This window comes from Hippocampus bargibanti, linkage group LG05 (assembly GCF_051943395.1).
Source record: "Hippocampus bargibanti isolate YZ-2025 linkage group LG05, ASM5194339v1, whole genome shotgun sequence".
In the NCBI taxonomy this organism is placed as follows: Eukaryota; Metazoa; Chordata; class Actinopteri; order Syngnathiformes; family Syngnathidae; genus Hippocampus; species Hippocampus bargibanti.
In genome coordinates, this window is record NC_142738.1 from 22,212,503 (window position 1) to 22,238,417 (window position 25,915).

The 25,915-nt window shown below is 42.4% G+C and overlaps 2 protein-coding genes across 6 annotated transcripts; one reads left to right on the forward strand and one right to left on the reverse strand.

The window, feature by feature from the left end:
- Positions 1-2,202: 2,202 nt before the first annotated feature.
- On the forward strand, positions 2,203-24,012 carry phrf1 (PHD and ring finger domains 1). Of its 5 annotated transcripts, none has more exons than XM_088997321.1 (19): positions 2,203-2,332; positions 2,683-2,743; positions 2,824-2,950; positions 3,424-3,501; positions 4,633-4,826; positions 7,096-7,179; positions 7,508-7,641; positions 8,906-8,994; positions 10,557-10,732; positions 10,970-11,102; positions 11,177-11,292; positions 11,393-11,586; positions 11,670-11,792; positions 11,951-12,105; positions 12,540-14,241; positions 14,324-15,399; positions 15,487-15,557; positions 23,272-23,481; positions 23,575-24,012. In XM_088997321.1, the coding sequence occupies exons 3-19, from the start codon at positions 2,872-2,874 to the stop codon at positions 23,710-23,712; spliced, it is 4,752 nt and encodes a 1,583-aa protein (XP_088853447.1). In that variant the 5' UTR covers positions 2,203-2,332; positions 2,683-2,743; positions 2,824-2,871; the 3' UTR covers positions 23,713-24,012. The 5 variants fall into 5 exon arrangements, with proteins under 5 accessions (XP_088853447.1, XP_088853446.1, XP_088853448.1 ...); XM_088997320.1 differs by having other exon boundaries at positions 2,237-2,328; XM_088997322.1 differs by having other exon boundaries at positions 2,237-2,328; positions 12,543-14,241.
- A 132-nt stretch (positions 24,013-24,144) lies between these two features.
- irf7 (interferon regulatory factor 7) lies at positions 24,145-25,915 on the reverse strand. The gene is given in 4 exon segments (XM_088995949.1): positions 24,145-24,381; positions 24,461-24,859; positions 25,677-25,809; positions 25,911-25,915. Coding segments are annotated over 4 exon segments (774 nt in total).

The window sequence follows — 25,915 nt, forward strand, 5'->3', positions numbered from 1 at the left end:
GATACTGCATGACAATCTGATCTCGCGATGACGAATAGGAAGAGGAGCACTTCATTATTTACGACGCGACATTTGCGAACATTCTCAGCACATTAAAATGCTGACGAATTATTCGTGCAATAAGAGCATTGCATGTTTTTTTTTTTGTTTTTTAATCGCAGAATGAATTTTGGACTTGACGGTGAGAGAATTTGTCAAAAGGAAACACGGTGGTTTCTCCAACTATTCTAGTGCTTCTGTGTGTGTTGCCAACCACAATTGATTTTTTTGGGCTTTGAACCCCTGGCTGGATTATTCCCATCCAGGATCCACATAACCCCATGGCACAGTGTACCAAATCAGGATTACACTGCTTTATGTAACAGTACTGTACAGTACAGATAGTTGATTTGGTGGAACGACGGGGGGTGCCTGATCCATACCTGTCAACCTCCACGGATCCATGCCCTTACAAAACGTCTATTTTCCTTACAATATACAAAATAATATTAAGCAGATTCTTTACTTACAGACAGTGAATGTCTTACTGTCTGTAAGTAAAGAATCTGCTTAATATTAGATATCAAGTAGACAGGATGAACTTAGTACAACAATATACAAAATAATCGTACGCCATATTTTTTTCAAACGTGTTTATTTATGTAGTTTAACATGTTATATCGTACATGTGTTTCATAATATAATTATGTACATATTCTTAATAAATGATTAAATTACAAGACTTGTAAAAATTAGTATTGCTTAATTACTACAGTGTTCTCTATTGTATGATCGATATGTTTTCCAGACCTCTACGTTTTTGACGTGGCTCTTTGTATGCATCTTTAATTCATAGAAACCGGAGAAAGCTACTTTCACTTCTTTTTTGCAAGCAACACAATCCGAATATTCCACACCTTCCTTCGAAGTTTGTATCAATCCCTCGTATCGTCCTGATTTTCGCTTTGTTCACGTGTGATCGGAATGAAGCTATGGGAAATCCCCAGGCGGCAGACGCATGCGCACAGTAGCATTAAAACCGCTCGCTTCGTTTGCAACAACAAAAAAAAAAAAAACGATACCGAGGTAGAGGCTACCGCGGCGAACTCGTTTGACTTGATTGATTTGCCGTTTCGTGATAACCGGTGCATGCCGGACGGTACCCAAAATGGACAAATTTGCATTTTTCCGTACATATTTTCTTGTACGCCGTAGAGGTGTTAAAACGCATAATAAACGTACCTTGTCAGGCAAAAAAAACGTACAGGTTGACAGGTGTGTACATCACTGTGACGTCATAGACGTTGACCCCGACAATATGGTTATGCAGGCTTTGTGTATTTAAAGGTGTGGTTCCCAAAGTGATTGGCTTGCACAACTGTGTCATGGTCCTTCAGTGGCCTGTATGCTTGCTAATGACGTCACGTTTGATTCAATCAGTGATATTATATGTATTTGCCTCCGAATACGGATGTGGAAGGAAACCGAAGTACCCAGAGAAAACCCATGCAGGAATGGGGAGAACATGCTAATGCCACACAAACAGGCTGAAGCTGGAATAAACTCCACTGCGCGTACCAATCAGTCGAAAGCCCTGCTGTTGCGCTCTCCACTATAGTAAGGGAGATACGGTGTTGTGGGATCCAGAAAAAAACCACAAGACAAGCAATGTGATACGTCTTGACTCAACAGTGGTTTACTTCGAATGCCCCGATCTAATGCAAACGTATGTGCACAACAATTTCCGGTCCAACGATCTAAATCGGTCCGACACGAAACACTAACCGAAGCAGGCGTTCTATGTTTAAATAAACATTTTCGATATATATCATTGGAAACCAATAGAACTACGCGAATGTAACCAAAATAGGAAATACGATAATTTACAACCTGTCACACTGCCGCCCCAATATTTAGTGCTACATGTAGGATGAGACTTCATAATGAATACGTGGTGATATTCGAAACTTGCCAAGGAGATTGACGAATGAGGAGAAAACAAGTGATTGTAGTTTCTAATTTTGGGAGGAGAGGAATTAAAATGTTTTGCACAAGGGCACACACACACGTTCTCTCGGATTTTTTTGTTTTGTTTTTTAAAGAAAAATAATATAACTAAAATTAATATCGTAAAATAACGTGTTTGCAAATGACACAGCGAGCCCCACTCCACACCAGTAGATAGCGGTAATGCACTGACGATATTTACCTGTCGCCATGAAACAGCAACCGAACAAGATGTACTCGGCAATTGCCATCGAAACTGCCGGTGGTGTCACTCAGGACATTTCCCTTCGATTATAGACGTAATTTACAATACGCGTAGACTTGACTTTGCCATCGAATATCGTAGGTTGGCTTTTTTATCATTTACATACTCAATTATGCCCCGGTGCGTATTGTGCACGCTTGCGTGCAAGGGTGAATAAAGAACAATTTTTCTTTGATTGTGTTCGGAGATCAACGCTAAATTTAGCTTATGCTACTCAAAGGGGAGCGAACAACACGGCTTCATGCTACTGCAAATCTTGCTTATTTGTCTTTTAATCAAGTTTGGTGTCTTGAAAGTGGAAAAGCACACATCTGTAATAAATATATATGTTGACGATCTATTAATGTTAATGCAATAGACGATGTAAGCATCGCTGTATGTGGAGTTTCTTCATGTTTCTTCATGCTCACTTTTACATTAATTTGATACAGGCAACATGATGGGATATAACGTTTCTGCTTGAGCAAACCAACTTGCCGCGTCTGTCTCACAGTGAGTAATCTGGCTCTCGTTTAATCAATTTAACCACCACTTTTAAATTTCAATCATGGTTCTTCATGTCATATTTGCAGCTATTTTGCAGACAAGATTTGGAGGGACCATTCTTTTTATGATCAGTAATGGATGATGATGACAGCCCAGATGAGCTGATAAGGCGTGGTGCCCACAAAAAAAGAGCTACACTATGGAACATTTCTGGTACCATATGATTTGTGTTTATCACAAGAGCACAACACATATAAATAACTTGTATAGAAAATTAATTAAGATGCTCCGGTAGTCAAGTGATTAGCACGCCACTTAACGGTGCAGAGTTTGTGAGTTCAAATCCCACTCCGGTCTCTGTGGTGAGTTTGCATGTTCTCCCCAGGCCCGCGTGGGTGTTCTCCGAGTCCTCCGGTTTCCTCTAACATTCCAAAAACATGCATGGTAGGCTGATTGAGCACTCTAAATTGGCGATAAGTGTGAGTGTGTGCGTGAATGGTTTGTCTCTATGTGCCCTGCGATTGGGTAGCAACCAATTCAGGGTCTCCCCTGGCTAGTGCCTGAAGACAGCTGGGATAAGCTCCAGCACCCCCCCCCGTAACCCTCGTGAGGATAAAGCAGTCTGGAAGATGAATGAATCCACACAATTTATTATTTGTATTTGCGTTTACATTATGTTGTTTTAGACTCTGATGATGATGATGATGCATCTGAAGAAGGAGAGTCGGACAGCAGTGAGGAAGATGATGATTATGACGAAGAGGGTGAGGAGTGAAAGGACAATGAAAAGGAGGGTACTAGTTACCATGTTCAAACAGTCATGTTAGTAACTTCAGAACATGCCATTATTTTTTCATGATTACAATTAAAGAAAGCCCCCCCAAAACAAATCCAATAATGCCTCCCAAAAGCACTGTTCATTTTTGATGATGTTCTCTTTCATTGATTTTTTTTTATTTTAAGATGCATTGTGTTCTGCATCCGGAATGTTGAGGGGGTATAGACTAATGTGAACGGTGTGTGCGCCTCGCCCGCGTTTATGTCAAATTTTATCAATGACAGCCACATTGTTGATTCAATGTTCTGTACAATATTTCTAAAAGGTATCAGTGGTTAACAAGAAAACATTTGGATGGATGGATAGATGGATAGCTAGGGATGGATAGATAGGATAGATGTAGATAGAGAGATAGATATAGGGGTATAGATAGAGATAGAGATGATGGATAGATGGATGAATAGCTGGATGGATGGATAGATGGACAGACACAGGGACAGGGGGACAAACGGACAGACTGTTTGACTGGTATACTGAGACTGTTTGACTGTTTGATAGATTGATTGTTTGATAGATAGATAGATAGATAGATAGATAGATAGATAGATAGATAGATAGATAGATAGATAGATAGATAGATAGATAGATAGATAGATAGATAGATAGAAAGGATAAAAATGACTACTTAATGGGTTTCACTTACCTCAGGTTCTTTTGGGGAATGCAATCTTTGTAATAAGCAACATGATTGTATCTAGTTATGCATGACAAACATCTCATTTTAACAGATCTAATACTTGTGCAGAATTTAGAGAAATTATGAAAATTGTGTGCTAAACCATGTGCCAATTATGGTGGATAACTACAAGTCACAGTCTTCCATTGTTGTTCCTCTCAGTTTAGAAGCATAATAAATAGATGTGTTTACACTCAAGGTGTTATCAATTTATTGAGTTGTAAACTTGAAAGCAGCAAAATGTCATCGTGAAAATGGGTAAATTTGACTAACATGCGTTCTTCTATCAAGATAAGTAAAAACATGACAGCCGTTGCTTGATGTATTTTCTTGACTATTTTATATTTGCATATTTTATGTTCTGTGTATTATCCATATAAGGTGAGGATGAAGAAGACGCTAAAGCTGGGGATGAAGTATTAGGCGAGCCCTCCACAACTATTTCAACCATGAGCTCAGATGAGGATGCAGATAAATGTCCCATCTGCCTGAATACCTTCAGCAACCAGCCTGTGGCAACACCAGAGAACTGTGAGCACTACTTTTGCCTCGACTGCATCCTTGCTTGGTCTAAGGTAAGACAAGTTTCTCAACCTTAATACTGTCAAAAATGGTTTAAATGTGGGGCGTGCATCACATTTGTACCAAATGTTTACATCATCGAGTTGCATCATTCTGAAAGGGTATTTGGTTATATTACAGAATTATAGAATAAAATTATTCTATTATAGAATTATAGAAGGTTGGTCACTGGCACTGGTCAAGGCATTGCATTGTGTTTTTGTAGCTGTGGATGAAGCGCATGACAGGGTGCCCAAAGAAGAGCTGTGGTATTGCATGAGGAAGTGTGGAGTGACAGCATGTTGTGAGGTGTGCTGTCGGTATGACGGAGGAATTCTAGGTGGAGGTGTGACTCCACCAGAGGTCAGCTCCGAGCCCCTTCTTATTCGCTACTTATTCGCTATGGTGATGGACAGGCTGACAGATGATGTTAGACAAGAATCTCCTTGGAGATGTTTGCAGATGACATTGTGATCTGTAGTGAGAGCAGGGAACAGGTGGGTTAGAAACTCGATATGTGGAGGTAAGCCCTGGAAAGGAGAGGAATGAAGATCAGTCGCAGCAAGACGGAATTAATGTGTGTGAATGAGAGGGATCCAAGTACAAGAGTGATGCTGCAGGGTCAAGAGAAAGAAGGTGGAGGATTTTAAGTACTTGGTGTCAACTGTCCTAAGCAGTGGTGAGTGTGGAAAAGAGGTGAAGAAAAGAGGAAGTGTGGAAAAGAGGTGAAGGCTGGAGCGGCTGGAGAATAATGTCAGGTGTGATAGAAAGGTTTCAGCTAGGATGAAAGAAAAGATGTATAAAACGGTGGTGAGACCAGCCATGATGTTTGGACAGGAGACAGTGCCACTGAAGAAAAGACAGGAAGCAGAGCTGGAGGTCAAAGAGATGAAGATGTTGAGGTTTTCTTTGCGAGTGACCAGGTTGGATCGAATCAGGAATACAGTAAATATATCAGAGGGGCAACTCATATTAGAGGCTTTGAAGAGAAAGCCAGAAACTGAGATGGTATGGACACAGGATCTCCAGAGGAGAGAGAATGACTATATCACGAGAAGGATGCTGAACCTTGAACCGCCAGGCAGGAGACAGAGAGGAAGGTTTATGGATGTTGTCAAAGAGGACATGAAGGTAGCTGGTGTTAGAGAAGAGGATGCACAAAACCGAGTTTGATGGAGGACACTGATTTATTGTGGCGACCCCTGAAGGGAAAAGCCCAAAGGAAAAGAAGGAGGTCACTGGCAGTACACAGGATTTACTGATAATTGACAAAGGATGACAGACTTGCAAAAAATAAGCAGTCTCAAACGTTGGTTTTTTTTATCAGTCATTGTAGTCGTCACTAAACGGGTCATGTGCTTGCAAGCCTCCCAGTGCAGTCAAATGCAGAGGTACAGACGGCTGATGGAAATACGTCCCACTCGCCCATCTAGTATTTGTTTGTTGGAACGGCAGTTTTACTTGAGTAGACTGCATTGACTATGGAATACAGGCGCTCCCCGATTTACGAACAACGGTACGAACATTTTTGCAGGTCTGTCAAAAAATGTTCGGACAAAGATGCTGTTAGATTTTGTACTGCATGCCTTCTTCCGGCCAAGCTCGCTTGCGATTGGCTGCGTACTGTGCTTTCCGCAGTCACACAGACACTTTTGAGGTTTGGATTGGATTTGATTGGATGTACCTTTATTTGTCGCGCAGTGAAGAAATTTGCATTTCACAGCAGCAAAGTTATAAAAGTAAGAGGAAAGAAAAGAAAGAAGTAGAAAAAAAAAATACAGGAGCTGCCTGTAAGGCAGCCACTCTCGCGGCGCCATCTTGAAGTAAAAAAAAATAACAAAAACAAAATAAATAACAAATAATATGACAATTGAATTTATATCATGTCCACGGTTTCTTCTTATATTCCTGGTTTTGATCACGCGACATTCACAATGCAAGCAAAGAGGTTCCATCCATTCAATAGCTGCACCATTGAATGGATGGAAACAAGTAGATTAATCTGCATTACTACACTATGTCACTTTTTACATACGACACTACCTCACTTTACATTCAGTCTTTTTTTAGCCATATTATAAGTGCCTTGCACGCTGGGTCCAAGAGGACATTAATTTCATCTGTGTTGTATGTCATACATATTGGCATATTTGACAATAAAGCTGACTTTGACTTGATAAATTATTCTTCCACCAAAGCAATATCAATCAAAATGCATTTAAATTCTTTCCAAATCGAAAGCCTTGAAAGCATTTAATTTCTGGTGATGTTATCCCTCTTTAGAATGCCAACTCATGCCCTGTGGACCGTATTATCTTCAACAGTATATACCTCAGGAAATCTTATGGTGGAAAAGTGCAGAAAATGGTAAGTGTGTTTACTCGGTATTGCATTATATTCAACAAATTAAATCCAAAATAATGAGGACATTTCACCATTGTTGGACTATTAAAGGCTTTATGATTCTGAAAGTCAAATATCTGACAGTCACAATCCATGAAATGTTCTCACTTGAATCGTTACGGCAAATAAAAGTTTTTCAATTTGGTGTGCCATGTTTACATCGACAAAATATTGTGAACATCTCAGGGTCAGTGTTTTTGTTTTTGATTTTAAAACAAAAGTGCCATAAGTGATTTGCTCCCTGTATGTCTCAATGTATCTTTTAGTTTTGTGCATTTATGATTACTTACAGATTACGGTCCAAAAAACAGTGAAGGAAGATGAGGTGGAGACAGTGGATTTGGACTTGGACCAGACCAACTGTGAGGTGTGTCATCGCAGTGATCGAGAGGATCGTCTTCTCCTCTGTGATGGGTGTGATGCCGGGTGAGACATGCTTCCAGTCTCTTGTACTGTGTGATGTAAAAAAGCTCAACGTTTCCTGCCAGTTGTTAGTTTACTGGCTTCAATTTGATTGAATTCACTTGGAAATGGCACTTTGGTTAATTCATATTGAAAATGATGCATCAAGACATTGTAGTTTTTTTTATTATTTTACTCTACAAATGTATTATGAATTTGTGAAATGTATGGTATTCTTTCCATTTTCATTTGTATATAGAATAAATAATAATAAAAAAATAAGACATGTTCTGTCATCTAGCCAACATCTAATAATACACAGATTATTTTAGTCCAAGAATTTGAAATTAAATACCATCCTCTTTTCTTCTGGCCATTTAAATTGTAATTTGTGGAGACTTCTGCTTATTGCTATGTAGTTTTTGGGGACTTCTGCCGGCTATGACCAGAGTTACATGTTGAAAAATTGAGACTCACCACCCCTGCCATAAATCTAATTATTGAAGGCCAAAAGGACACTAAAGATGTATAAATGCACAATTCATGGTGATGTTCTTCCTTGCCTTGGGGGGCTCTCTGAGAGGGACAGTTGAATAACTGCTCTCTCGACTGTTGTACTGCCATGACGAGCAGGGTGCGTGAAAGCAGCTTGCGAACAGTTTACTCATTTAAAAATAGTTAAACATTTCAATTTTCAAGTGTTTAATCTTGAGGAGTAACTCTGGCCTATTGATTTTTGTTGAGAAACACTGGCCCAACATCTGGCCAGAGTTAAGTTGTAGCTATGAACAGATGATTTTCAATTTTCTAATCCACTTATTTATCCTCACAAAGCTCGCGGGCGTGCTGTAGCCATTCCCAGCATGCACTCTGAGCTGATTGCCCATTAATCACAAAGTGCACATAGACAAATAACTATTCACGCTCACAATCACACCTAGGGAAAATTTAGTGTTCCAGTCGTATACAATGCAAGTTTTTGAAATACGTGGGGCTGAAACCGACACAGGCCATGCCTGCTCCTCTGCACTGTGAGGTGTGTGCTAAGCAGTCGACGACTGTGCTGCCCATTTACAGCCGTACATGAAGCAATTACTGGTGTCTGGATTTTTGGTCTCTCCTTTGTTTTTGTGCCATTCCAAATCAAATGAAAAAAGAAAAATAAACAAAATCATCCTTCCAATGGGTATTTTTAGGTTGAGCGGATGTGCTTGACTTCTTCCAAGACAAATATTCTTGCACAATACCAAAGCATTGGAGATATTGGATAACTTCCCTTTGTTTACAGCTACCACATGGAATGCCTCAGACCACCTATGGACACTGTTCCTGTTGAGGAATGGTTCTGTCCTGAATGTGTTGCTCATAACAACTCAGGTAAGTGAGACATCATTTGTTTTGTGGTACAATATCGTTTCAAAGGTTTTTGCTCATGATATGTTCCTCTATAAATGTATTCAGTTGATGTCTAATTATGTTGTCTTAATGTGTCTGTGGCATGCGTTCATGAAAATTATTAATTCCAGAACACTTTCCAGATTAATTCCAGAGCACCATTATTTAAAATTCTTAAAACCCAAGAGTGTTATATTGGTTGTTCTATTTCAGGAAAAGTTCGAGCTCACTCCTGCTCATGTACTACAGCCGCCGACAATGGATGAGAGCGTGTGCAAAGTAGATCCCTTTTTAGATTGGATAAAATAACCTTTATTTCTCTCACAATGGAGAAATTCACAATTCACAGCAGGAAAGTTTTAAGGAAATCAAAGCTTTGTCATTATTGATACAACGGACAACTTTCATAAATTGGCACTTGCCACGAGTGATGGGATTATGAGGCCTTATCAAAGCAATGATGCCCTCCTACCGAAATGGTTCACTTTTTGGCCGATGCATCATCGGGCCTGACTTGCTCTGCTGTGCCATCATGTGGATGATAAATGTCATGACAGACAGTGCGAAAAGGCAGGGAGTTGTGATTTGAATGACTGCGTGTGTTACTTGAAATAATAATTGCTTTACTTTAGACATTGACACATAAAAAAGGAACAAGACACGCCTTTCATTTTTGTTGAGGGAAAGGTGTTCTGTTCGTACTAAAGTTCTTTAGAACAAAGGTTACACTTCACCTTTTAAAATATCAGCAAGTAGAATACGTTAAAACCAGTGATACACCTTGTTGTCACAGTAGTTTACATTATACAGGATATACTCGGACTGGTTATTGTAATTTGTACCCTTTTAGCAGAGATCTACTCAAAATGATCACGGACAGGGGATGTTTTCTTCTTTTCCGTTGTGAACAGTGCGTCTAATGCAAAACAAATCATACCTGTCAATTTCTACGTTATTCCCTGTATTTCATACGTTTTTTTAGCATTTCAAATAATGTACAGCGTACTACAACTTTTACACGGGAAAATGTGAACCGATCTTACAAAGACCATTTTGGCTCAAATCCAGTTCATCTCAACTCCTGGTAGCCAACAGAGCATGTTTATAAAACAGAAATATTAAGCAAAATTAAGAATGGCTTTGTTTCACATTTCCAGAGATGAACGGATTGGATTGGATTTACCTTTATTAGTCTCACAGTGGAGAAATGTACATTTCACTGCAGCAAAGTTCTGAAAGGAAAGAAGTAGAAAAACAAAATACTGGAGCTGCTAGAAAGGCAGCCACTCTCGCGCCGCCATCTTGAAGTCAAAATAACCACAAAAAACCTAAATAACGAAAAATATGACAACACAAAGACATGAAGAGTCATTCGTTGTTAAGCACTTTCTGCACCCTCTTTGTTACATGAAGCAGTTCTAGATAACTACAGTCGTGGTTGTTTCATTTGACACTTGCTGCACAGGAACCCAACTATTTGTATAGTTCATTTTCTCTAACATACTATGTGTCATCGCTTACAAACATTCTATTTTTTTTTCAAGGCTCAGGAGAAGAACAGAATCAAACCCAAAGGCTCCCATCTACTGCCCAGCCGACCACCAGCCGTTCCCAGTCCCGATCTGCAGTCCCAATACGAGCCATCGCCCGTACTCGGCACAGTGAACGGGTTCGGGCAAACGTGAATCGACACCGTATCACACAGGCACGCACAACGCAGGTTTGGCATGATGCTTCCTTTCATTGTTTTCTTTTTTTTGTAGTTGCTGAACTTAGACCAGCATGTGCAAAGATGGATGTTAATCAGTGTTTTTAGTTGCTACAGTATTCAATGTAAAGCAAATGTACTTATCTGAAGGCGGTATTAACTAAGATGTGCACGTGTTTGACCCTTGCACCACAATGGACTGATAAAATAAAATTGGACACTGATTCGTCTTCTGCTATTTCTTTCTAGCTCGCTCCAACAGACCAAATCCAATCTAATTGGCTGGATGAGACCATCAATTCAGTGGTTGCTGGGCTGAACACAGCTATATATGTAAGGGACCTCACACCTCGTGCTCCAACCAGACGCCGGCGCAAGACTGGTAAGCAGGTTTACCAAAATACAACAATGGGAACAATTATACCAGAAAGAAAAGTAGCCCATTTTATTGAACAGGAACACGTCAAAAGTTGACAAAAAAGAAGCCACTCTCTGTTAAGGGGAAAAGGGGTCATTCAACAAAAGCTAGGAGGAAACGTAAAGGCAGGAGGACAAAATCCACAAAGAGACCGGTGAGTCACATCAGGAATTGTGACCCTTTCACAAAATATATGTCATGCTCAATGCAGCATGAAATTACAATTTCTGATCTGTATTTGTGCTTTATCACAGGTGGGGAAAATGGTAGCCACTCCTCAGAGCCGCATTGCCAATAGTCTCGGACTGTCAAAGAACAAGAACAATTTTTCACTTCCCACTGTGTGTCGACCCTCAGAGCACACCCTAAGCAATATGCGTGCCGACATAGGTGCTGCATCTCTTTCAATATATGGGGATCCTTTTGACCTGGATCCTTTTGTAGATCGGTATGATTACTGGTTTGTTGCCCTGTGATCTGGTACCCAGATAACGGTTGAACAATTGACCTTTGCTACTGTTTTGTTGGCAGTGGAGAGGATGAGCAAGAAGAAACGGTTTCATCATTGTTGGAGGCAAAGAGACGAGGGATCTCACATTCTGCTTTTCGCTCTCATCAGCCCGTTGCTCGACCTGTCAGTATGGGCCTGTCAAGGTAAAATTACCTCCCGATGAGTTGAAATTTGACTTCCCAGTGATATATGTACATATTTGATGGATTCATTTGCATTGAATTGAGTCTTGTCAAGGACAGTTTTTCCCAACATTCTTTTTAAAATGAAGAGACAACCAAATGTCTCTGTGTGATACCAGGCGGAGTATAGATATTCCCCAAACTGAAGGTGTTGTGGAGGCTGAACCGATGCCCGACCTGTTGGGGAGCATTCTTTCCGGGCAAAGCCTGCTCCTGATGGACAGCTCTGATGTTATCATCAGTCGTGATGGCTATCTTAAAGCCTCTCAAGCAGGTAGGTTAAGAGATTCATATCATAGTGTCAAAATCACATCTTTTAACTTTTATTAAATGTAGCCTATCGAGAGAAAGGTTTTCCAACCAGTCTAGTTGCTTTTATCTGATGATCAAAATTAGTGATATTGGCGTCTTCTCAAAAGATATGAATATTTAATTTCCAATTAATTCTTCCTGATAAAATCTTGCTACTCTTCAGTCATTCAAAAAATGTCTAATGCACAAACTCAAAGATACCCTTCGTTTGCTAATCATCAGTTGATAGTTAGCGCAACATACAAACCCTGATAGCGGGATTGACAGAAGCACCTGCTCTGGTTGCACCTACTCTGGTTGCATTCGCAATGACTATCCACCACTTTTCTTCACTGAGACAAGCATTAACGTCCCACAATCCATATGTTATTCTTTCGCAATATGCTTGAATTTCAGCAGCAAGTTCATCTACATTGAAGCCAGGATTAAGAGAGCGCAGTAGCTCTAATGAATCCCATGGTCTTGAACAGCCAGTGGTTTCAGCCAGCCAAGAAGAAAGTACTTTATCCGGATATTTACCAGTGCCCTCCCACAACAACTTGAACAGGTCCCTTTCCAGGTGTTTCTCTCCAGTACTTTCGGATGACAGCCATATCCGGCCTCCTTCCTTTCCCAAATTGTCATCGAGAGGTCAGAAGTGTTTCCAGCCTCCCCTCAAAAGCAGACCTTCATCATCATTTGGTGTCCAGGCAACCAGTGGAGCTTCCACCTGTGGTATCACCTCATCATGTCAGGGTTTACATCCAAGCTCTAATAACAAAACAGCACTTCCATTACAACATCAACCTATCAAAGCACCTGCAAAGCCTGTGTGGGTAGATGTGGACAGTCTCCCACGGATCCCAAAAATCAAACGAGATGCCACAAATGGTAGCACTAACAAAAGCAATAGCAATTCGTCCTCCAGTATTAATCCTTCTGGCATGCCTGAGACGGCATTGGTCAGCTTTGCTGGGGACCAAAACAGGCGGCAAGATGTTGCCCAACAAAGCAAAACTGAGCGCCAGCCTCAAAATCAAGGAGCTGGGTCCTCTTCGGCATTCGCCAACTCATTCTCTCCTGCCTTCTCCACTACCTCTCCTTCTGCATCGCTGTACGATCCGGCAGCGTCTTCCTCATCTTCATCTTCCATAAGCTTCCGCATTAACATCAGCAGGAACTCGTGGCATTCGCGACGAGTCATTCCCCCATCATCATCTGCTTGTGCAAGCAGCACACAGGCTGAAAGAGAGAAGATACTCGAGGCAAACAAGAAACAAGAGCACCGAGATAAACAGAAGCTGAAGGCATCACAATCAGCTGCCAGCGACATAAAAGATGAGAATGTCTATGACCCTTTTAATCCAACCGTGTCAGATGCAAGCAGTTCTGACAGTGAAAGTGAGAACTTGACCAGTAGCTTTCATGGATTTAATTCAGTTCAGAGTCCTGCGTTCAGGCACGATGTAGCCCAAAGTAGGCAGAAGCCGCTTCAAGTGAGTGAAGTCGCACAGGAAGACCCAGGGAGTGGCCATTCACAGACCTTTTCCCGGGCGGGGAGCTGCACTTCAAGAGTGGTCAAAGTTGAACAAGAATCACTCCTGGTAAAAACGGAGAAGCAAGCAACATTTAGTGGCATCGGGGTAAAGAGGCAAACAGGAAAAGACAGCAGTATGAAAAGCCGTTGCGGTTCAGAAACACCAGGCACGTTTTTGCCTCACAGCCGAGATCATTTAAAAATCAAGGAGGAAAGTGGGAAGAGAGTAATTACTTACAAAAAATACCCCCAGGACGAGATTGATTCTTCAGGTTCTGACTCATGTTTTATGAAGGTAAAACTAAAGGAAGAACTAAAATCTGATCGCAGGTTACCTGACAAGAAATCGTCTACTTCAGCACTTCTAAATCAGCAACAACAGTCTGCATCAAGCATCTTAGCATCTGACAGAGACAAGACTATGGACCAACTTGTCTCCATGCAAGGAGACCGGCTGAAGAAAATGGACAAAGACAGAGAAAGACGGTCAAGGTCACGAGAGAGAAGGACACATTCAAAGTCAGAAAGTTCTCAGTCTTGTTCTCCCAAAACCACTGGTAAAAAACGACGACAGAGATCAAGGTAAAGTGGCATACGCTTTTTTTAACCAAGCACTCAATATTCTTGCGTTTTCAATTGTTCCTCTATGATTTTTAATCTGAAGGTCTGGCTCCAGCTCGAGCACTCAACACCATTCAAGCAGAAAAAACTATCAAGAAAGCAGCAACAGTAGCGATGAGAAAAAAAGGGCGTCAACCGATCAGACACGTCGTTCACGCTCCACATCACGGTCCAGAGGTACAACCGAGGACCATCGACGTGGACACTCCCGCTCAAAATCACCATCAAAGTACAGGTCCAGATCGAAAGAAAGAAGGAAAGAGCGCACACGCTCATGTCATGAGGATGTGAAGACTCAACTGAAAGACAAAAGGAGAACCCGGTCCAGATCAAGCTCAAGAGAGAGGCGGAAAGTGGATAGTTCCTCTGAAAATGTAACAAAACGCTCAGTGTCCTGTTCATCATCAAAATATGACAATGACCCTCAGGAGAGCAGTGTCCCACTAAGTTCTGGAAAGGAGGAAATGATTCCGGAAGTCAAGAAAGATGTATCCAAATTGACCTTTTCTGCAAATGCTGAAGAGGAAGATGACAATGCAGACTTTATGGCCACATCTAAAGGAATTAAAAAAGAAATGAACATTGTTAAAGAGGCAAAAAAAGAATATATAGATATGTTTCAGTGTTCTCCCATCCCCCTACACTCAGAGAAAGAAGATGGACCATCAACAATCCACGAGATAAAAAAAGAGCCTTTCGAGATCGAAGTATGTCAAACAATGAAGATGGAAGAACCTTGTGAAATCAGTCAAATTAAACCGGAGCAAGTGTATGCCGAATTGCCTGTCACCTCACCTCACACGCCAGTCAGTCAACAGGAGTCACCGAAGCACTTTCAGCCCAATGGCAAGGGAGCCAACCAGTTGCAAGTCCCAATGAAGCCGCCGCCAGAATCTGATGAGGACACCTCTGTGGATGTGTTGGTCTACAGCCAAGACAGTGTGAAGCAAGAGCATACTGAGGGCATTGGTGCCGAAGTCAAACAGGAACCCATCAAACAAGAAGGGAAAACCGACGCACAACTGCTTCCAACTGTATCCAAAAATAAGATTCAAGGGAAGAGGGTGACGTGGAATATACAAGTGCCTGATGGAGCGCAAACAGACAAATGTGCGAGCAGTAAGTGTCCATGGCTCATTTCCACATTAGGCAGTGCATCAGTTGTACGCGCATCTGTTGCATTTCATCTCTTCCGCTTTCTTTCAGAGCTAGCTTTGTATAAAAGAAAGCTGAAGCAGGAGGCTACACACAGACCGCCATCCATTAAAACCAGCCAGGTAAGTCCTGCTGCAGTTTGGTCCATTTACCGGTAGGTCCACAAGTATTTGAACGGGACAATTTCTATTGAAATTGGCCTCTGTACATCACAAGATTAGATTTAAAACGTGGAATAAACACATGCCGTAATTTCCGCACTATAAGGTCCTTCAGAGTGTGAGGTGTACCTTTAATGGATGGCATATTTGAAAACTTTTCATATACAGTAAGACCTCAACTTACGAACTTAATTTGTTCCCAGACAGAGTGTGTAAGGCGAAAAGTGTGTATCTCAAAAATAAATTTCCCATAGGAAACAATTAAAATGTGAATAATCCGTTCCTGGGTTTCCATAAAATATACTTTTCAACTAAATAAGCCTTAAAACTACACACAACATACCTTATTCTATGTATAATAAATGTGCTATTGTATTGTAATGAAAGAAATACACTGCATTGTATCATAAAGTCACTTTATTTACATTTGTGATGGTCATTTATGGCTTGATGGAATGGTGTTGGAGGACGAAGGTCAAAGGGAATTGCTGTTTGGAAAGAGAGGCGCATTACATGAGGACTGTAATTAACGAAATAAACTGTGCTGTAAAATAAAGTTTTATTTACCTTTTTGTTGGTCGTTGATGGCTTATGGAAGGAGAGTCACCTTCCATAAGGACTGTTGGTAACTTAACCTCTGGTGCGCTTCCGCCGAAGATCACTCCGCCAGCCGTGGTGGGTGTGTATTATGAAAATAGTGCTTATTATAAGGTTTAATTTTCATAAATTTGATGTTTGTAAGACGAAAAGTTTTTAAGATAAGGTGTTTGTAAGTTGAGGTCTCACTGTACTGTATAGGAGGAACGTCATTATACGACAGAATATTTCCATCACTGTGGCTACAGTTGCACTAACTAGTTAAGGGAATACAATTCAATTAAATACAGCTTTTCGAGGAGGGGTGTCCAAACTTTTTTCAAAAGGGGCCAGATTTGGCGTGTTAACAATGCAGAGGGGGGGCAACCTTTGCCGACGTTCTTTGCATAAAACTGCAATTTAAATAAATCCATTTCAGCGAGCCAGTCAGTGCTTCACATGTGCTTTTTTTGTTTAATTTCAGCTATCTTAAACTTAAAGGACAACCGACGTCACTTTTTTCTTCTTAACTGACATCAGAAAAATGTTTTATAGCATCTAAAATACCCAAAACACGCAGTATGATATTTTTATTCAAATGCAAAACACCAATCAAAATGACTTAAAGTGTCCAAAATCTGCAAAAAATTCAGCTGCGAATTGGGCATTGTCAGAAAGTCCTGCCCCCAGTTCGTGACGTCACGCCAAGATGTCTTGCATTGCTGGAGAATCAAAACAATGGCTTCAGATTCAGAGAATATGCTTTCTTTTTCCACATCCAGATATGAATATGATTCAAATAGTTCTGAAGAGGAAAGCATACATGTTTGCAATTGATTGAAGAAGTCCTTCCGTGTCATTTTGAGGCATCTGGACTGCAATGTAGCGTCCCAGAAAAGAGGCAGAAAATGGCGACCAAGCTCTCTGTGAGGAATGAATCAGCCCGTTTCCACAGGCTGATAAATTCCTTATATGGAGATTGGTTGCCCTCTTCTGGCTCTTTTTGGTGCAACATGACGTTTTCAGACCAAACAAGTACAGCAAAATGCATTGACGTGATGGAAGGATTGCTACAATGTGTCCTTTTTTTTCGGTCAGGGGCGTTCCTTCAGTGACGTCACGTACGGACTCGTCACCAACTCAAAAACAAGACTTCTGGAATATTCACCGCGAGTCTTAAAACGTAAAATATAGCTACATGCTGTGGAATCTTTGTAAAATACGCTCAATAAAGTTCATTTGAAGCCATTTTACAAATTATGGACACAACTTTTTTTTTTTTTTTTTTTTTTTTTTTTTTTTTTTCCAAGATGGCGGCGCGTGCACACGCAGCGGCTCCTCTCTCTCCCGGCAAATTGTTTTTTTCGTGTTTATTGTGTTTGTCTTACTCGTGCAAATGTCCGTCTCCGTTGGCCTCGCTACACCCGAGGCGTACCTACTCCCGTGAGGTTCTGCTCGACATCGGCAGTTCATTTTTAAAACCTAAACCAGCTGAAGCAGAAGTGCTACGCAAGCATGGATTGCTCAGGGAGTCGGCTCATCCATTGAGCCCCACTCTTCCACCGACCCCCACTCCTGCACCCAACCCAGAGTGGAGGCGCCACAAGCGCTGTATGAGGAAACAAAAGAGGGGAAAGCGTGGAGGTATTCGCATTAGGCTCGCGGCTAGCCGCCACCGGCCTTGCATTCCTACCATCACGCTGGCTAACGTGCGCTCGCTGGACAATAAAATGGACTACATCAGACTTCTCCGCTCAACTTCCAAGACCGTGGGTGAGTGTTGTGCCTTTGTGTTTGTGGAAACATGGCTGACCGACAGCATACCGGACAGTGCCATCCAGCTAGCCCAGCTAACTAGCTTCCGGGCAGACAGAGCGCTCGTCGAGGGGGGGAAGACTCGCGGCGGGGACTCTGTGTTTACATCAGTGATGCCTGGTGCCGCAACGCTGTTGTGGTATGCAAACACTGTTCGCCACTGATGGAACTTATGGTCATAAAATGTCGGCCATTCTACCTGCCGAGGGAATTTAGTGCCATACTGCTGGTAGCAGTTTACATCCCCCCGAGCTCAATTAACAACAGGAGCGCGGCATTGAATGAACTCTACCAGCACATCAGCGAGCAACAGACAGCCCACCCAGATGCTTTCCTTATCCTGGCTGGCGATTTCAACCACGCCAACCCCAAAAGTGTTTTTCCACATCTCCATGGACACATTAACTTTCCAACGAGAGGTAACAACATTCTGGACAATGTTTTCACCACACACAAAGGAGCCTACAAAGCCTACCCCCTCCCCCACCTAGGAGCTTCGGACCACTCCACTATCATGTTAATGCCCGCATATAGGCCTCTTGTCAAAGTCATGAAACCAGTCAAGAAGCAGATAAGGGTGTGGCCTGATGGGTCGTCAGAGGCACTCAAAGACTGCTTCTCCAACACAGACTGGAACATGTTCAGACAAGCGGCCACCTACAACAACAACACCGACCTCCAAGAGTACACAGACTCTGTTACCTCCTACATGAGGAAGTGCATGGATGACGTGACTGTCACCAGATCTGTCACCATCCTGGCCAACCAGAAGCCATGGCTGACGGGTGAAGTCCACAGGCTCCTCAGGGCTCGGAACGCTGCCTACAAAGCTGGCGGTGAGCTGGGCCTGAGGACAGCCAGGGCCAACCTGTCACGTGGCATCAGGATGGCCAAGAGACAGCACTCCAGGAGGATCGCCAACCACTTCAAAGACAGCAGTGACACCAGGAACCTGTGGCGTGGGATACAGACCATCACAGACTACAAGCCCACTCCACAGACCTGCGAGAACTCCACCACTCTGCTGAACCAGCTGAACGACTTCTTCGCCCGCTTCGAGGCAGACAACAGCACTCCAGCACAGAAGACCCCACCACCTCCCGGCGAACAGGTGCTGACACTGTCCCAGGACAGCGTGAGGCGATGCCTCAGAGGGACCAACGCACGAAAAGCCCCGGGTCCCGACGGCATTCCTGGCCGTGTTCTGAGAGACTGCGCTGTGGAGCTCACAGATGTCTTCACGGACATCTTCAACACCTCCCTGAGCCAGGCTGTTGTGCCCACGTGCCTCAAAGCCACCACCATTATCCCGGTCCCGAAGAAGTCGTCCCCCACCTGCCACAATGACTACCGCCCGGTCGCACTCACTCCCATCCTCATGAAGTGCTTCGAGCGGCTAGTTATGAACCACATCAAGGCTGCCCTCCCCCCCACCCATGACCCCTTCCAATTTGCATATCGGCCCAACCGCTCGACCGATGATGCCATCTCCACTGCTCTCCACACAGCGCTCACCCACCTGGAGACCAGAGACTCCTACGTCAGAATGCTGTTCATCGACTTCAGCTCAGCATTCAACACAATCATCCCCCAACAGCTTACCAATAAACTGAGCAAACTGGGGATCAGCACCTCCCTGTGCAACTGGCTCCTGGACTTCCTGACGGGGAGACCACAGGCAGTCAGAGTTGGCGACAACACTTCCAGCACCATCACGCTGAACACAGGGGCCCCCCAGGGGTGTGTGCTGAGCCCCCTCCTCTTCACTCTGCTCACGCACGACTGCTCACCATCATCACCCAGCTCCAACCTCTTCATAAAGTTTGCGGATGACACGACTGTGGTGGGCCTCATCGACAACGACGAGGAGACAGCCTACAGGGACGAGGTCAGCCGCCTGGCCACGTGGTGCAAGGACAACAATCTCCGTCTGAATGTGGAGAAGACGAAGGAGATTGTTGTGGACTTCAGGAGAGTGCGCCCCCAGCATGCTCCACTAACCATCGACGGTGCTGCAGTGGAGAGAGTGAGCAGCACCAAGTTCCTGGGAGTGCACATATCCGATGACCTGTCCTGGAGCCACAACACGGCATCAATGGCCAAGAGAGCCCACCAGCGCCTGTACTTCCTCCGCAAGCTCAAAAGAGTTGGAGCCCCGACCCCCATCACGACCTCCTTCTACCGCGGTACCATAGAGAGCATCCTGACCAGCTGTATCACTGTGTGGTACGGCGCCTGCACCGTGTCCTGCCGTAAGACTCTGCAGCGCATCGTGAGGACAGCTGAGAAGATCATCGGTGTCTCTCTCCCCCCCCTTCAGGACATCTACAACACCCGCCTCACCCGCAGAGCCATCCGGATCGCTGGCGATCCCACCCACCCCTCCCACAGCCTCTTCAGCCTGCTGCCATCGGGTCGGAGACTGCGGAGTCTCCGAGCCAAGACCAGCAGGCTCAAGGACAGTTTCTGCCACCAGGCAGTCCGGAGACTCAACTCCCTCCCAGCCCTGCCCAGCCTGCCCCTTCCCACTGCCACACTCACCGAACTCTGAGTACACGCTACATGCTGTACGATCATCCTGAACTCTATTTTTTTTGTTATTTCTCATTAGACAAGACCTCACTTCAACCCTTTCTAGTTGTTTGTTTTGCAATTACGACATTACGTCACTTTATGTACGTCACTTCCTCACTTTACATATGTCACTACCTCACTTTACATACGTCACTACCTCACTTTCCATACGACACTACCTCACTTTACATACAGAAATTACATGTATTGTCTGTTGTCAATTGTATGTCTTTTTTAGCCACGTTATAAGTGCCTTGCATGTCTTGCACGCTGGGTCCGAGAGGACATTAATTTCATCTGTGCTGTATGTCATGCATATTAGCATATTTGACAATAAAGCTGACTTTGACTTTGACTTTGAACTTGTCCGGGGACATCGGTTGTCCTTTCAGTGTTTTGGTTAATTTGAAACAAAATTGAATTGACATTGAAAATTGGAATTGAATATTAACTTAATTTCACTTTTTTCATCATTTTAATAAACTTATTTGCAACAGTTGAACAGAAATATTTTTTCTTTTTTTTTCTTGTCGCCATTTCAGAAAAAAATAGAAAATTGCCATTTTATAAAATTGGGGTCTCATTCAGTCAATTACTGTATGCATATTTGCTGTTCTGAATTAAGCCTCGAGATGACAGCACTTAGCACACGCAGGTCACAGCGCTACTGCCCAAAGTATTAATTTTTCATGCGGACCAGATGTTATTGATTGAATGACAGAGGCTGCGGGCCGGATGAAAATTGACCGCCGGCCGAATTTGGCCCCTGGGCCAGACTTTGCACATGTCTGATAAAATGCAATTATTACAACAGACAGCAGCTGCCGGTTGGAAAGCAAATTGGATTATAAGGCTTCGAAGAAAGCCGAATGCTTTTGGGCTCACCTTATCATGTGATAACTACGGTCCAAAAATGAAGAAGTACTGGTAATTCAAATGAATATGTGACTGCCTGCGGCCAACGTAAATAATGTTTCTTACATATAGAGCGGTGTCTTTGATGATATGAGTGTCCCACTTTCCAGTTTTTTTTTTTTTTTTATAATTGATTGACTAGGTCTCAAATCCAATATCACCAGACAGAATTTTTTTTTTCGCATTCTTCCCTCTAAGTTTATTTTGATTTTTCAGCCTAATGGGGACTTCCTTCACTGATAGCAATCTCATTGGACTTTTTGTTGAGAGATGGCCTCCAAATATATATGCTCTACTTGAAATTAACTCTGGCTTTTATCTGTAACTTTTAAATGAAATAGTCAGGCAATAATAACATATACCCTGGACATTTAATATCCAAATAGCCAATTGTTCATGTAATTTCGGTTACTTAAATAGGTGTATTGCCTTTAAGAAATTAGTTTACAAATTCTTCGTGATGTTATACAGAGCTGGAAGGGTGAAATGTGACTCATTGATCCCCATCATATACTCGACTATTGACGAGTTACTAATGTTTTTAAATCGATGAAAAGGTTTCTTCAGCCGTCATCTGTACTTCTTTGAAGGTGTCGGACGTTTCGCTTCTTATCCAAGATGCTTCATCAGCAAACTAAAGTCTTACTGGTAGCATAGGCCCTATATATATATATATATATATATATATATATATATATATATATATATATATATATATATATATATATATATATATATATATATATATCCCTACTGTCCAGACATGGCGGTGCCGGACACTACTATGATAGGTCCCTGCTCTCAGGTTGGGGGGAGCAGAGGACTACTCCCTGCGGCTCCACTGATTGTTCCTATTGTCCTGACTAACGACTGGCCTGATTGCCCCACTTCCTCCGTTATCACCTCATCAGCATTACTAATCCTATGTTGCCTAAACAGGCTGTTGGACGAACAATCCAAATTGAACCTCACCACCATATCGGTTTAGTGAAGGATTTAGCTGTTTTATAAAAATCACTTCTTTTACTCCCCTTTCAAACCATCTATGTTCTTTCGCTAAGATTTTAACCACATTGTCGTCAAATGAGTGGTTGCTAGCTTTTAGGTGCATACGTACTGCCGATTGAGGCCCACTCGTATTATCCCTGCGATGTTGATAAAGTATTTTTTGAGAATTTGTTTAGTGTCCCCAATGTATTGTATTTTCATTCTTACAATGAATTGAATAAACTACATTACTTTGTTTTCATCTGGCAGTCTATCCTTTGGATGCACTAATTAGTGCATCCAAAAGATAGCATACAAGCAAGCATACAAGAGACATTTGAGTCTCTTGTATGCTTTATGCAGGTTCTGCACCCAATGATATTAATTATAACAATGTAGGATAGTTGAATCACCAGTAGGTGGAAGTGTTTAACCAAGCAAGCAGTGATGGAGCAGCCTTTTGTGTTGTTGAAATTGAAACTTTAGTGCTGACATTTCAGATTAAATAAAACTTAAACCCACATTACGATTTTGAGCACATATTGCTTTTCATTGAATAACATACAAAATGTACAGACATTTAATTTAAACGGTTAAAAAGCAGTTTGGCAAGATTAAACATCTGGATCATTGAACTATTTTACCACATCATATGACCATGACTTTCTGCTTCAAATATTTCCTATTCTCAATCTTGCCTACTCACGAAAGCCAGCATGACGAATTGAGACAAGCCCACCGCAAAAACGTTCTTATACTCTTGTGATTGGCTCTAAGTCGGGTCATTTTGCATGAAATACCGCAACAGGACACAAGCGGACCTGGTTCAGTCAGCGATTCATCCAAGAAAGACGACATCACTCTGCCAACTGGCAGTGGCTCTCAGGCGTATTTGAAGAAGCTTCACATGCAGGAGCGAGCCGTAGAAGAGGTGAAACTAGCCATCAAACCTTTCTACCAAAAGAGAGACATCAACAAGGAGGAATATAAGGCGATTCTACGCAAAGCCGTGCAGAAGGTGAGTTTGCAAATTGTTGGATGAAATGAAATGGTTGATTGATTTTAGTTTAGACCGAAGACTTGAAATGGAACTCGATGTGTGTTCCGCTAGGTTTGCCACAGCAAGAGCGGAGAAATTAACCCAGTGAAGGTGGGCAATCTGGTGAAGGCTTATGTGGACAAATACAAATATGCTCGCAAACATCAGAAAACTGAGACGAAACCCACGGAGACATCAGATGACCACTAATTGAAGTTCCATTCAACACAAATGTACTCTTTGGTTTCATTTCTTCACCTCGGTTGACAAGCGAGGATTTTGAGCTTCTGCTTCTCTGCAGTTCCAAAAGTTGTCTTTTTGTGCACAGCCCAGGTTGTACCTTTAAGAGACTTTTCTCTAAGTACTCCCTTTCTCAACATCCCTTATGTTTTGTTAATGGGATATTCATTGGTGGCCAAAGCTGCTGTTTTTGGTTCACAGGCAATTTCTACGGCGTTATTTGAAATGTTATCAGGAAAATTACTGTTAATAAAATTAAACATGTCAAGAGTTTCATTAGGAACTGTGATGAGATCGAGAATGGCCCCCCATCCCCTGCTTTTTAATGCCAGAATAAATTCGGGAATGGCAGTGAGCAAGTTACAAGCAAAATAATTTCAGTGGAAAAGTGCACTGTGTTTTTCAAAAAGAACCAGTTGGGTTGACAAAAGATTTATTGGCACATGGAACGGGTTGAAATGAGGGGTTGTCACCACAGCACTGTTAGCTACACTCGGTTGTCGGTGGGCTCAAGTGAGAAGCAATGAAATTATAGAAGCTGTTGTGGGACAACTGGAGGCTGATGTTGGCGCTGTTCAGAGAAGACGCTCACTCACTCTGGGCCTTCTCATGAAAGGATTGGAAGATCAGCGGGACCACCTGTGTCACGGAAGTACTTTTTTTGCAGTACTTGTGTGCGTGAAAGACGATTGACTGATGTATGTCAACCAAGACTCACCTGGACAACAATAAGCTTCTTCTCCAACGGTTTTTCATCTGGAAATATTTCCTCCAAACACATTGTGATGGTATAGTTTGGGGAGCTACCCCTGTTTTCTTTGAACAGCTTTAGTTCTGAAACAGAAATTTTAAAAAGCCAACATTTCACTGTGTGCCATTCTGTTCGGTCACTTCGTTTTAGGTATTGATGCGCACCATAAACAAACTTCTGAACGTTAAAAAGCTCCACTCTCGTGTTTTGGGGTAATTTTCTTGGGTGCGCTCGAGCCATGCCGGGCTTATCTGTGCTGGCAAACACAGAGCAAGTGTCCTGCCTGATGCCATAAATGCCAGACTCATTGACTTCGAGGAGGAGACCTCTCTGGATGCTGTTCAGGATGCGATTGTTGTACTCAATCTGGTGGAGGGACAGTTGGGGTTAGGAAACAACTACGGGCTAACTTTGTGCTTGGCCTACAAGTACTGTATTAGGACACAGACACTGTTGAATTTGCCTGCTTCTCCCAATACAACAGTTTCAAAATATAAAAACACACACCGGTACTTAAAGCGTACACTGACAGTTTTAATTTAAGGCCTTTACATTATACTACAGCAAGTTTTTGTACAGTACTGTCTATTGATCCTATTTATTTGCACGTGGCATAATAGAAACATAATTCCAAATGGTCAATAAAAGCACATATAAAATGTTAATTTAGTCACACCTGAGGACTTTGTTATGCTTCCTTTCCTCCTTTTTATAACTACTAATTGGACTACTGACAGATCAGTTAAACTCCTGAAACTGAATCATCAATTCAATGCTAAGTAGCAACCTGAGCCTTTTAAGTTTGACAAAAAAAAGGACTGGACCTGATCAATTCTGCTAATATGAGAGTTTTTCAAATATTACAAAGTGTTCATAAAATGGAAGATGAAAATGGCAGAGATCTCTTTTTTTTTTAACTTTGCATACATTCTTAACATCAATTGTCATCAATGCATAACATGTTTTGGAACTCAGGTATCTAACCTGTGTGTCCCCCATCCATTGTGAAATCATACGGTCAGACATGAGCCGCCAATCGACTTCCACTTGTTTTATTTCAAATTTGAATAGGGCATGGAGTATGGATAGTTCCGCATCAGCTGCAAGTAGACTCATTCGGTATATAATCAGTTCTATTTATGTCGCCCATATCGGCCTGTATGTGTTCAGTGTTTCGAGGCACCTGTTTGTGGTCCAGAAGGCCTTCAGTGATGTTCCCCAGAGGATAGGAGTTGTTCTCACACGGCTCTTGATGATGGTGCAGTTGGAGGCGGGCTGTATTCAGGATGTCGCAGAGAAGCTGCTTCTCAGCTGGCCTGAGGAGGCCTTATGCTTCCTCCTGGAGAAGCATGATGGAGTGGCTGGGGTGAGGGGAGTCTGGTATTGCCCACTTAACATGCTGCCCCTATGACCTTACCCCAT